The 13,613-nt window shown below is 49.8% G+C and overlaps 1 protein-coding gene across 3 annotated transcripts in view; it reads right to left on the bottom strand.

Annotated features, from left to right (window-relative positions):
* The window catches only part of NRP2 (neuropilin 2), a 114,257-nt gene that overhangs the window by 50,212 nt on the left and 50,432 nt on the right, over positions 1–13,613 (bottom strand). For all 3 annotated transcript variants that reach the window (XM_036857708.1, XM_036857709.1, XM_036857711.1), the window contains exons 8-10: positions 4,598–4,742; positions 3,113–3,462; positions 1,091–1,235 (exon numbers count right to left, since the gene is read on the bottom strand). In XM_036857708.1, the coding sequence (XP_036713603.1) occupies positions 1,091–1,235; positions 3,113–3,462; positions 4,598–4,742 (640 nt within the window). The remainder of the gene's footprint in view (positions 1–1,090; positions 1,236–3,112; positions 3,463–4,597; positions 4,743–13,613) is intronic.

Below are 13,613 nucleotides of genomic sequence, written 5' to 3'. Positions count from 1 at the left end.
TAATTTGGGCCCGATTCCCAGCCTTCGTGCCTCAACGGGACACTTCCTCGGCGCCATCATAACGGCTCACAGGCAGCACTTTTCTCCCCGGGAGCCGAAAGCACTTCTCCGACATGCTCTTACTAATCCTTCACGATCCCCTGCTGGGTGAGCTGCTGACAGGTACGGCACAGACAGGAAAATGGAGATACCTGGGGCCGGGGTCCTGCCTGCTGCGCTTGCTGCCACTGGCTCGGCGCGCCCCCCCCCCCCCCCCCCACCCCGAGCAGCTCCGTTTGGCAGGCAGCGAGCGAGCTCGGGCTGCGGCTCGGCTCGAGCTGGGATCTGCGCCAGCCCTGCCGGGGGAGGAGGGCGGGGCCTGGAGGGGAGGCGGGGCCTGGAGGGGAGGCGGACCCGACTCGGAAGGACGGATGGGGTGCTTCCCGGGAAACCAGGAGGGTGGCCATGATCGGCGGGCCTCATCTTCGTTCAGGAGACTCGGAGGTGCTCCCAGGGCCTGGGACGCAGGGTGGAGACCAGCGAGCCTCCTGCGGCACACGGGGAAGAAGCCGGGCTCTCGGCAGCTCCCCTGCAACAGGGTCCCTCCTGAGCAAATAAATGCCTTTTACAGATGTGGCTTCGAAATGAAAATGAAGTCTCTTAGCCACAGACATCTGGAGGCCAGATTCAGACATAAACCGATTACTTTATTATCATGAGCATTTTTTTTTTCTTCCCTAAATCAACAGCCACAGCCCTCTGGCCTGAAGAGTCAGGGTCTAATTGAATTTGGGTGGGCAGTGTGTGGTTATGATTTGTTTTTGAGAGACTGGGGTTGGAGGACTGACATGATCCTTTACAAATGACACAGCACATCCCTTGAGAAGCTGTCCTGAGTCCAGAGGCTGCAGTGCCCGTGGTTTGAGGTAGAACAAGGTGGAGCCCAGGGCAGGCGGGGGGCAGTGGCGTTTTGAACTGATGGGGCTTCACCCCAGGGTTGGCTGCCCCTCGGCCCCGTCCCCGTCGTGGTCTGACCTCCTCCCAGGCCATCCCAGGACGCCGGGGTCATGAGACCTTGTGAGTGAGACCCGCAGTGGAAAGAGGGCCTTACCTGTCCAGTCACAGCCCAGCACCTCCAGTCGCATCCCAATGCCCGCAGGGGACCACCTCTCAGGGTACACCCGCACGTACTGCGCCAGGACAGGGTCAAACCTCCGGATGTCAGGGGTGTCGTAGTGCATGTTCCCTTCAAACAGCTGCAGGGGAGACAGGCTGCTCAGCCCTTCTTAGGTGGGAGCCCTCCTCACTCCTCCTTTCTGCTCCTTCCTCCCCCCTTCCCACCCCACCCCTCACATCCGACCAGAAGGCAGCTTCAGAGTTAATTCATGGTCACTGCCCGTTTTGGTCCGTGGGAGCCCCATTCTCAGACCAAAGTTTTTATTCATTTGGGAGGTCCCAGAAACACGGCAAATGGGGAGCAGATGAAAGTGGCAATTGCTGGGTTCTGTCCTCTATCCTGGGAGTGAAACTGAGGACTCAGAATTCGGCTCTGAGTGAGTCTTAATTAAGCTGGATTTGGCTAGAGAGGAGTGAAGGGCATTTAGGCTGTCTTGCCTGTTCTGAAGTTCTCAGTTTACTAGAAAAAGAAGTTCTTCCCCAGATGCTTAAAAGTCTAGATTTAGAAAGTCCCAGCTTGAAAGTCTAGGTTTAGAAAATGCCAGGTCACTGAGAGGCTGAAGGGAAAGTGACCATCCCTTTTCTAGGCTAATGACAATTTCCACTGGTCACACCCTGATAATCTAAGACTGTGTTTCCCCAACCTTGGTTTAGTGGAAGAAATTCTGTCAAAAGGAACCTCACCTAAAGCCACACTACATAAAATTGATGACAGTGGGGCTGCCCTGGCTGAAGCCAGATGGGGGACCCAACCCAGAGCATACCTATGAACCAGTGACTTAGGGGACTGTTGGTGTGCAGGTGTGCCAGGGGCTGTAGCTGATTAGCATCTAGGAATGCGGCAGAGCCACCTCATTTTGCAGGATGCCCACAATTCCAAAAGGGGGGGTACTGTCCTGGGGAGGGCAGGCTCTGACCCTGGCTAAGATCATCTCCTTTCCCAGGCCCCCAGAATAGTCAAGAAGAGCCAGGGTCAGCTGTCCCTGGGGGAGCCAGTGGTCCGACTTCTGCTGCATCCACTGAAGGTTCCAGTTACCAAGCACTGAGCCTTTCCAAGCCGCTGGAATTATGAGCTGGGAGTTTACATCAGCACTGCAAAACCTCCAACCCAGCCCTTGCCTCTGCATTAAGAATGGAAAACATTTGCTAAACAGAGCCATGTGATACCCCTTCCTTATTAGGGGCCCTGCTCTTCTGAGGAAAATGAGGGGTAACTTAGCAATGAGGATCGGAATGCCTGGCTGATTGGGAGATTAACCTGGAGACGGACAGGGGTGTGATGTCCTCTCCCTTTCCTGGGGCTCCTCGGTGCCCCTCGTTGAGGGCTGACCTTCACTCCTCCGATGGCAGGAGGGGGTATTACACTGGCCTGCACTTTGGCCTGGTGTTAGTTTCTCTTGCCTCTTCCCAGCCTCTGTGTGAGGGGCAAGAAAGATCTAAGCAGTCAAGCCCAGGAAAATACAAAGGAGTGCAGCAACACTCAGAAAAACACAGTTGTTTTTGGAAGTAATTCACTAGTTTCTATAGTTGAGCCTCCAAAAACCACATTCCCTTTGGATGGCTGGCCAGTTCCAAGGACACTTTACCTGAAAGAGGGTAGAAAGAGTGTCCAAGACACTAGAAAGGCAGTGTTGAGTAGTGGTTAGGCGTTTGGGCTCTGGAGTGAGACTCGTGTCTGAATCATGGCTCTACCACAGGTACTGAATGACCCTGGCATGACATCAAGCCTCAGTTTTGTTATCTCTAAAATGGGAGGGACGAAAGGACCTACCTTCTAGAGATGTTGTAAAGGTTAAAATAAGGCATTTAGCAGAGGGCCTGGCACAAAGTAATCTCTCAGTTCATATCTGTTTGACTGGCAGGGGTTGGTGATGACCGTCTAGATGGGAAATCAACATCCCCCAAATCAACCTCCCTGTTTGGGGCAAGGTTAGGGAGTCCTCCGGGAACATCCTACCTTCGGCTGCTGGGTCCTGGGGTCCTGGATGTGCTCCCAGTCTTTGCCATTTAGGCTGTAGGAGACTTTGAATTTGCGCACAAATGCCCTGGCTTCCACGGCAGTGATGCTATCTCCTCCGCGGGCCCCCTGGATGATGACGCCTTTCACGGTCTTGGGCGCTCCCAGGTCTACCTGGAGCCACTCCTCGCCCGGCTGGGCCTGAGGGATCCGAGGGAACCAGCCTGAGCGGCTGCTGACCAGGCGGGCAGCACTGGGGCTCCAGAGGTACTCGCGGGTGGAGGAAGCAGAGATCTGGGAGTCAGCAATGAGGCCTGAGAGCATCCCCAGCATGTCGGAGCAGGGGGCATCTGCGGAGAGGGAGGAAGATACAAGAGGTCATGCTGGTACCCTACTAACTGGAACCACCCCCAATCAGTAGGGAACTGTCAAAGGACCTGACTATCAAACACTTTTAAGTCAGCACTGATTTCTTTGCATTTCAAGGTGGGATAGCACTGTGGTTACGAGCCCGGCTGGGCACCAGACTGCCTGGATTCACATTTGCTTTGTCACTTACTAGTTGCGTGACTTTGGGAAAATAATTGAAGTGTTCTGTGCCTCAGTTTCCCTAAGCCTAAAGGAGGGCTAATAGCAGTACTTACCTCTTGGGGGTTGTTGCGTGGATTCTGTTAGTTACAATATAAAAGCCCTCAGCATGGTGCCTGGCATGGCTGAGTGTCTCATGTTGTTAGCCAAGGACTCTCACATCCTTGGTGACACACTCCCCACTGACCCTCTTAGGGGTGGTGAGTGCAGGGGAGCTCAGCTGAGCATTGAATTGTTACCTGGGGGATTATTTCCCCAACTAGATGGAACCCTTCCTGGGACCAGATCTTAATTTCACATGTGTTACCACAGCTCTTTACTGCCTTGCATCCTGCCAGCATCCTGGAACATGCTGTTCCCTCTACCCAAAATGCTCTTCCCCTCAGTCACCATCAGACTACCCTTTACTCATCCCCGAGTTTAAGTGTCACATCCTCAGAAAGGCTGTCCCCAGACTTTCAATCAACACTCAATGAGGTCCCCTCACTCACTCTCAGAGCCTCCTGTCCTTTTCCTTCACACACGCATCTTAGTGTATAATTACCCCTGTACTTACATTTGTTTATTATCTATCTTGCCCACCCGCCTGAAAGTTCCAGCATGTCAGATACCCCATCTGCTGGTTCCCTTCTCTTATTCACTTCCAGCTCCCAATGTGTGGCCTGGCACACAGTGGGCCTTCCGTAAGTATCTGTGCAGCGAATGAGTGAGTGGAGCGTGCGTGAAGAAACGGTAGCCGGCAAGGCAGGGTCTAGAGTCAGTGTGCATTCAATACCCATACAGGGAGTTACAGGTAAAAGCCAGCCTTCTGTTAAGGTCACGTGGTGCAATCAAGCCGTTTGCAGAGGGCTGGAAGGGGGCGCAGAGCTCCCCAACCTCACAGGAGCCCCACTTCACCTGTGACCCGGCAGCCGAAGAGCTCCAGGCGGAGGGCGATGCCCGAGTGCCAGGTCTGTGGACGGACCCTGACGAAGCGTGTCAGCAGCGGTGAGTGCAGCTTGTTCAGAACCACTTCCGTGGCATCGTTGTTGGCTTGGAAGACCTGTAATATCACACACGAATCCATGTTATAGAAATCCCAGTGTGTAGGTGAGCCACGCAGTCTTTGACGGAGAGGGAAAGGTCTGTTCAATTTCATTTCCCTTAAGCTTAGAAATAATCAGTGGGTTTGTTGTCTGGTGCTGTTTTAGAAACACCATGAAAAATATTTAATTTCTCACACTGCTCTAAGTTGAAAACAATACATGGTCTTCACAAAAACTTTTGGAGGGAAGGAAAATTTTGCCTCTGGGCCTGAGGGCCAGCAGAGGAAGGCACCATGAAAGGAAAACACTTTCAGAAGTCGAAAGAGAGAGAGAGAGAGAGAGAGAGAGAGGAAAATGAAAGTAGAATATCCTTTAACAATGGGGCGACAATGTCATCTTTTAGGGTTGTGGACCTCTCTCACTAGCTTGAACTTGACTTTCCCTTTTCCTCCGGTTTCAGGCCTATAGAAAGATTTCCAGGGTATTTTATAATCAGAAAGTGCTTCACAATTGTTTCTGTTAGTTCCTTAGAGGTCTCCCTGCTCCATGGATGGGTGAGAGGGTGGAAGCACTGTCGACCCCCGGTGCCCCTGTGTCAATCAACACTTTCTTGGTTCTTTCTGGTCTTTGTTGTAGGGTCAGGGTTGCAGACAGACCGTCGGAGTCCTGCTCTGGCTTTCTCTCACTGTAGTCCCTGCCCTGTAATGAAATCCATCCCTGTCCCCATCTGACCAATGCATCTCTTATGGGAGGAAAGGCTTTCCAGAGTGGCTTCTAATCCAACATGGTAGGAGCAAGTCCTAGCTTACCAGATGGTCCAAATCAATAACTGCCATATGGACCTTGTGCTTTTTTTGTGTTCTCCATTAAAAAAGGAAAAAGAGTAGCTGGAACAAGTATATGGAAGTTTCTCTTGGTTTCCCCGGATAAGAGTGAAGGGAAGGACCAACTAACCATCACTTCTAGATCATACCTGTCATAGCTCTTAACAACCAAGTGACTGTAAGTCCACTCACAGCCAACTCTGCAACAACTAGCAATTTCTCCTGGGCAGGGGGACCAGCTCCTTCAGCTCACGGCACCTATAACATGCGAGCTGTTTGGGCACTGACAGGCCTGGGACAAGGGGAATGGGGAAACTGGTATACTGGAATCTCATTGAGCCAGACACTGTGTAAACATAATTAATTAGGTCTACAACATCCCGGGAAGTAAGTACTATTATTTCCACTTTATTGATGAAAAAACTGAGGCTCAGAGATGTCTGTCCAGATCTCAAGCCCTTGCCATGTTTTTAGACTTCAGGCTTGTGGTTTTCTCCCTTGACTCTCATCTCTTCTACATCTGCAGTGTTTATGTTGGTGGCTAGGAGTCACGGAGCCCTGAAGGTCCCCAAGCATGGGTGGAACGGAAGTAGAGCTGCTGTTCAGTGACGTGCTTGCTCCCAGGGTGTTTCTAATCCCAACGTAGAATGATCCGAGTAATAGTGAAGAGCAGCACAGAAGCTTAGAGCTAATTAACAACGCGGTCCTTGCTTCCTTAGGAACTGTAATCAGGAACTCTGCCATTTGGCAACCTTGAACCTTCTATATTTCCCACGTATTAAGGTCAAAAGTTAGAGCTGTTAAGAGCGCCCCACTGATGGTGGGGGGAAGGCTAAGAGCCATCATACCTTTTGCCAAATGAGGGGAAGTGGCCTGTTTAAGAGAAACAGAGGAAGGGAGAGGAGGAAACAAGTTCTCCCTGGACCACGGCATTCAGTTGAAAGCCCTTGCTCCTGGTGTCGAGCCCACTGATTCCAGGGCAGCTCCCGCACCAGTCTTGCTGTCCCTTCTCCTCCCCTGGGGAGCCTCTGCCCTGGTCCCTGTCCACCAGTTTCCTCCTCTGCTGCCCGGCTGACTTCAGGGAGCACCGAGGCGGGACCGCTTGCCCACCCATCTCTCCCAGCTTCGGACTGGCTGCTTCCTGCATAGTGATTGAGGACAAAGCGAAGGAGGAAGAAGGGCCACAAAAGCAGAAGGAAAGAGGGTCAGTTCCAGACACCTGGGAGAAGGCCTAAGGGAAGAGAGAGGCGCCTGAACCTCTGTGATCTAATCTGGGGAGGGACCACTGGAAGGAGGGCCCAGGGCCCAGCACGACCTAAGCCTCGCCATGCCCATTCCTTGGCTTCCTCTGAAGCTCTGAGGAGAGGAATGGAGGGACTGAATCCAAGGGAAAGAGATTAACCGGTTCTCCTAGAATTCGGCGTGAGGCAGAGGCTCTTTGTTCTGTTTTGTTTTGCTTTGGCAGGGAAGAAGCAAATGCAACCCTCTGCTTATTTCCGAAGGGTGCTGTGAGCAGTGGTGGGTCCCCACTGGCCTACTCCCTGAGGATGGTGACGGTGGCTGTATGTGACCTCCAGCAGGAGGTGCTAAGGAGTTTGTAAGCGGGGGGCAGGGGCGGGGGCTTGATTCTCCACGTGAATATATAATTGGAGTGTTGAGTGGATCTGAACTTTCACACAGCTGCTAATCCACAGCGTACACACCACGCTGGTACCGTTTAGAAACACAGCACGTCTCGTGTTTTTAATATCCAATTTTATCTCATCTGACCCCTTCATTTCTCAGCCTTGGCAGACAATGCCAAGAAACCTTTCCTTTCCTTCCTCAGTAAGGAAATGACTTTGTCTGTGGACTGCCTTGGGAAGGCTGGCTGACTGCGGGCACGGGGGGCACACACGTGTGGGTACACGCCTGGGGAGGGGCTGGTCTTCCCATGGATGCGTGTGGCCACAGGCTTGGGTGAGACCCTGGATCTCTGTCTACAATGGCATCAGCCAGAAAGGGAGGCAGGCACATGTTTTATGTCCCTGCGGACATCTACCTGGTGCTCAAATTGACCTTCATTCTGCTATTCAGTTTTGCTCACTCTTCTCCCACCCCTGGAACCAAATGAAGCCTCTTTCAATGTGACCTCAAATTATCCTTCCTGTTTCCAAGCCTAGGTCCTTCTGGGTGTCTTGTTTGCTCTTGACCTTGTTCTCATATCTGCCTTCCACTCTCTGGACCCTTGGCTGAAGGAATACCATCTTATTTTAGTAAACTTTTTGTATACCTCTCACTCTGAGGTGGGTGTAGTGGGAAAAAAAAGTCCAAACACCACTGAACCAGGAGCCAGACTCTGCTGTTAATTAGCTCCTAGGTGTGGGCAAATATCTCTACCTCTCCCAGGCCCCAATTTCCTCCTCCATTAAATGAGAGGATTGTATGAGCTGATTTGTAAGGTCCGCTCTGGCCCCCAGATTCTAAGGCTTTCTTCACAAGAGTTTCTCATTTAGAACTGCCCCGGAAGTGTCCACTTTCTAGCATGGCATTTTAGTTACCCTTGTCCCTTGTAGCCTAAGTGCTTTTGTGGACAAGTGATGTGGATTTTCATATACTTCAAACAGTGCCCAGAACACATGGTGACTGCCCCACTCAGAGGGAGAATATATCTTGTTGATGTTTTAGTTCAATAACAGTTCAAATGATTAATAACGAAGAGTAATAAATAACAACACCTTAGTTCTGACATATCATCTTTGGCCCAAAGATATCAAAGTGCAATTTAAGAAGATCCATTTTTAATGAAATATTAAGCAGTTTCTATTTCTCCTGACCCAGTGGATTTCCAAGGTCTCTATATTTTCTCCCTGCACTGCCCTATTTATAGCTGGTAAATGCTATCATACATTATACATCTTTATGACTTTTTCAATGCTTCTGTGGTTTCAGAATCACCCTTCATATGTTTTCTGATCAAATTCTCTGAGATGGACCCTTGGCTTCCAGTGTTGGCATTGCAAGGTAAGGGGTTGTGCGCTTGGGAGATGATACCAGGGAATTGGTTTTACTCCCTATTCCCTTCCGACTCACTGAATCACTGCAGGCCAATCAATAAACCTCAGATACCTTGATTTCTCCTTCAGGAAAATAAAGTCGATAACACGCTTGCAGGTAGACACTCAACTCTACCAGCCCTCCCTGCTGGCTCCAGTGCCTGCACGATACCCAGGACAGATATTGGACTGGAAACCACGTCACAAGCAATAAATAGGTCTTTGTTCAACTGGGGAAGTTCAAGTTCTGAAAGCCACAGACTCTCAAGTCTCGTCTCAAGGCCAGGAATTTTCAGGCCGTAACTTTGCAGTGAGGAGTCCATATTGCTGAGAAAACTCAGTGGCTTGTCAGCATATGGCATACCCAGATAGACGTATATCAAACGTGGTGATCACATTTTAACATCTGCTTTAAAAGCTGGATGTCACAGATGGTATACATTTTTGTTAACTCTAAAAGAGAAATGTTAATATGGTTGCTTTCTTGCCCAAAGGAAAACCAGAGGTGTGTTCAAAGTGACCCTAACCTTCTTAAGAGGTGGGGATAGCACTGATTATGTTGTAATTACTAATACATACATATATATATATATATATATATGAAGCTATGTTGAACATAAAGATTTCTTCAAGTGCACTTCTATAAACCAAGTTTAAAAAACAATTCAGGACACGAAGTGGTTTGGATAATCCATTTGGTGCCTTGCTGAATTCTGAACATAATCCAACACTTTCCAATTGATTCCTGAGACCTTTGGTTTATTTTCAGTAAGACAGAATCAGAAACCAGCAGCACCTCATGGATTTTCTGATTTGCACCTCAGGGTGGAGGGGGGGGGCTCTGCCAGTCAAATTGGCTGCTTTCCAATATCCCAATTTGGTTATTATCTACAACTTCACCGCCCCCCCCCCAATCTTCTCCCCCCAGAAAAAGAAAATCAACATGTTTTGACCACTCCTGTGAGCTCGTAAGGCAGGGACTATAATACTATGTAAAAAACAAATTAAAGAAAATAATATATAAACTCTAATAAGAAACATCTAGCCAGAAAGCATCACTGAGGTCATCTTTTCTCTGTCTTTCACCCCATTTCTAGTCACACCACGTCTCCCTGCTGACCCCTCCCAAAGTCCTCTTTGAAGAGTATGCAGTGACTCAGGCACTGCTGAGAACAGTGAGCGTTTCACGGCCTACCTTGGAGGCCTCTATGCGGGGGGGATCCTCTGCCAGCCCTACATCCCTCTCCCATACACCGCTCATCTCTGCCATCAACATCCGGGTGCCCAGGCCAGTGTAGATGCTCCGTGTCCGTCAAAGTCTTTGAGCTCCTTGGTGGAAGGACACGGTGCAGGCTCACAGCGTTCCTGGCTGTCTAACCTCCCGCCACGAGGCAGGCCCTCATTCTGTGCATAGCCCCCTTCCTGATGGGGCTTCAGTATTGCATCTGCGCATGCCCGTCTCTTCATTCCCTATGCTGTGACCTGTAGTTTATTTCTATTTTGCTGTAAATATCTGAACGTGGCCAGCTCCAGGGATTGCACAGAAAGCAGGAAATCTTTCAAAGACAACAAACACAGTGTTGGAGCCCTGAGGTAGAAACCATGCAGGAGATCTTCTTCTTCTTCCTTTTTTTAAGAATAAATATTTCTCTCCACTAATACATGTTGCGTTGCATCCAAAGTTCTCCTTTTCAATCTCCTTGGCACAGACACTGAAGGAGGAGAACAAAGCAGGCAGAGAAGAGAGATGACAGGAGTCGAGGGCAGAGATGGGGGAAACCAGGAGCGCATTTAAAAAATCTGTCTCAGAAACAATGGTACCGACTCATCCTCACTGCAGAACCTACGGCCAGCCCTCCCACTCCCACCTCCTTCCCTTGCATTTTCTCTAAAACCAGCCGTCGGGGCTACACGTAGACATACATTGTCCATCAATGAATGCCATCCTGTTTAATTAATTTGTTGCACCAAACAGGCAAGGGTGTGGGTGAGGGTGAATGCTGCGCTCGGGAAATGATGCTACGGTAATGGACCTTTTTTTTCCTGTTTGTAAATCATGGTCCTGACATTTCTCTCTTAAAACTCTTCCTTAAAGACTATAAAATTTTTTTAAAGCTGCTTTTATTCTAGTGAATGTGGGAACTTAGCCAGATACAGAATCAGAAAGGATGTCTCTCTCATGTATAAATATATATATATATATACATATGAGAGATGAGAGACAGAGAGAGAGAGAGAGACAGAGAGAATTTAAGGGAGGGAAGGGATGCAGGTAGGGCAAAGAAATTCCCTAACCACCAAATGCTCGTTTATGACCACGATGCCCTCCTGTCTCCTCCTCCTTTACTTCAGGGCTGTTTTTGTCATCAAGCAGTTTTGCTGATGTGAGGGAGGAGATAGAGGAGCAGGAGCTGGTCGTGGGGTGCAGGGCAGGGGAGACCGCTTTCTTTCTGGGGCTGGGGGCTGAGGTGGGTGGGATGTGCACACCCCCATCTGTGTGAGCCTGGCGGGGCCCGTTAGATTTACTGCGGGATTATGTTACCCCCATGAGACACTGAGCCCTGGAACACAGCATACTAACAGGATTAGGGTTTCAGGATTTGAGACAGGAAAGCACGAGGGAGGAGAGGAGAGGAGGGCAGCTCCGGGATTTGGGGCTGAAGGAGAGATGGAGTGGGAGAGAGTGGAGCATCAGAGCAACGAGGGGCCGGAAGTCCTCCTGGGAAGGTGGGGCAGAAACAGACATTCTACCTGGGTGGGAAGGGCCTCCACGCTGAAAAACGCCTACAAAGACACCGCCACATCATTTAAGGAGGCACCTTTAACTTCCAGGTGGGGAAAAGAGAGCAGAAAAGGTACAGGGAATGAGGCTGCTGAGTCTACCTGCCACCTGCACTCCTTTTCCGGGTGAAATCGCAGGAGAGCACAGAGCAGGGAACCGGCGATGGCAAAGAACCTGACAATCCACCTGGAGAGGTGTTCACCCCACTGCTCATCTAGGGGTGCTGAGGTTAGGGCAAAGCGCGTGTTTTCGCAGCCCAAGCAAAATCACGGCGCCGTTCCACATCCCCTGCTATCTGCTCTGTCCCACTGGCCCCTACGCACAGTGGGGCCTGGGAAGCACGAGGAATTTAGCATCAAGGCTGTGAGCACCAGGGAGGCTGGCCTCAGCTCCCGGAGACAATTCAGCACCCATGGGAGTTGGGTGAAGCCAGCCATGGGAGCCTGATGGAGAAAAGGTTCCAAGCTTGTGTATAATGAAAATTTCCCTGGAGCTTCCTAAGCGGAGAGGCTAAAGGTCTGAGCTCATCCCATGGCAAATGGATAAGGGACAAACTTAATTACCGAGAGCCCTGGATTATTCTTGGTTATAACTGAGGGGGACAGATAAACTGGGGGGACTTGAATTTGAAAAGGTCATCAGCCCTCTTCTAAACATATATAGCCCTAGACGACGCAATCATATCCATGACTTCTAAAGTCTGATGCCCATTGCTAGCTGATGGTTTGAGTCACTGTCTTAATCTTATATACAGTAAACAAAATTATTACAATAAAAAGGAAAAGGAAGGGGCTTCCCTGGTGGCGCAGTGGTTGAGAGTCTGCCTGCCAATGCAGGGGACACGGGTTCGAGCCCTGGTCTGGGAAGATCCCACATGCCGCGGAGCAACTAAGCCCGTGCGCCACAACTACTGAGCCTGCGCGTCTGGACCCTGTGCTCCGCAACAAGAGAGGCCGCGATAGTGAGAGGCCCGCGCACCGCGATGAAGAGTGGCCCCCGCTCACCGCAACTAGAGGAAGCCCTCGCACAGAAACGAAGACCCAACACAGCCAAAAATAAATAAATAAATAAATAAAAATTAAAAAAAAAAAGAAACAAAGCAATGAGCAAGCATCCTTGAGTATATGTATTTATAAAAAAAAAAAAAAAAAGAAAAAAGGAAAAGGAAGAGCCAGTCATCCACCAGGAGGCTTAAAAAAAAGGTATTTTTTGAAAACCTAAAAATTTTCATTGGAGGAATAATTGCACTCCTAACTGAAGAATGAGGGGTACCGTTAATCTGAGGCAGCTCAAGTACAGGCCCCATCAGATGCAGGGAGAAGTCTGGATGACTCATTGGGTTCCTTCCAGACCTATGATTTTAAAGGAGGCAGTAAATATCCCATGGGATATCCCTTGTTACTTTTTAAATTGATAACTTCCTTCTGTTCAAGAAGAGCTCTGCGGGTCTAATACATTAGTTATATCTGCAGAGAGCCTTCCATCCACGGATCCCAGAGTGCTTTGCCAACAGTAGCTACAGCACCATTCCATTAGGGCAGGCGGAAACACTGAGGCACGGAGCTGTGAAGAGAAATTTCCAAGGTCACGTAGTGCATCATCCAAGAAGATCTACAAAAAGACGCCGCATGGTTCTAACCGTTAGCTGACTGATTTGGGGGGTGTGGTTTTATGACACCACTCTCTCTCCTCTTAAGTCTCTGATAATTTCACAGAGGGTTTTAAATTCTCAAATGGCTCTCACAACGATTCATTTTAATTTGGAAAATAAATGTAGTACAGAGGATTTTTGAAGCGGGGGCTTATTTGTTCTGAAGGGATGTGGCCAAATCAAACGCAAAGCAACTTCATTCAACCCTGCATCTCAGGATTCTATGATGGGGCCCAAAATCCAAAATGCTGAGCCCCGCGCTTGGAGCCATGACCTTCAAGCACGAGTTGACTTCAGATCTCCGTGAATATGCACCCCTCTCGACCCGTGGACGGAACATCGAGGAAGCCAATTTCCCTCTGGATGCAAGATGGTGAGCCAGACCTGGATCAGGTGATGGAAACACTGGCCTGAAGTCAAAGCCTGGTGACCGGTGCCTTCCAAGGGACTCCACGGTTCCCCGTGTCCCTGGGGCAAATGACTTTGCCTTGAGAGCTTCAATTCCACAGTCTGAAACACTGTTAAACTCTGAAGCAAATGGGCCGGTGCCTGAGGGTTCTCCAAGCCCCTTGGAAGTCATCATTACATTAATAGGA

Source organism: Balaenoptera musculus, chromosome 7 (assembly GCF_009873245.2).
Source record: "Balaenoptera musculus isolate JJ_BM4_2016_0621 chromosome 7, mBalMus1.pri.v3, whole genome shotgun sequence".
Taxonomy (NCBI): domain Eukaryota; kingdom Metazoa; phylum Chordata; class Mammalia; order Artiodactyla; family Balaenopteridae; genus Balaenoptera; species Balaenoptera musculus.
The sequence above is the reverse complement of the archived record's forward strand: the minus strand, read 5'-3'. Positions and strand labels throughout refer to the sequence as shown.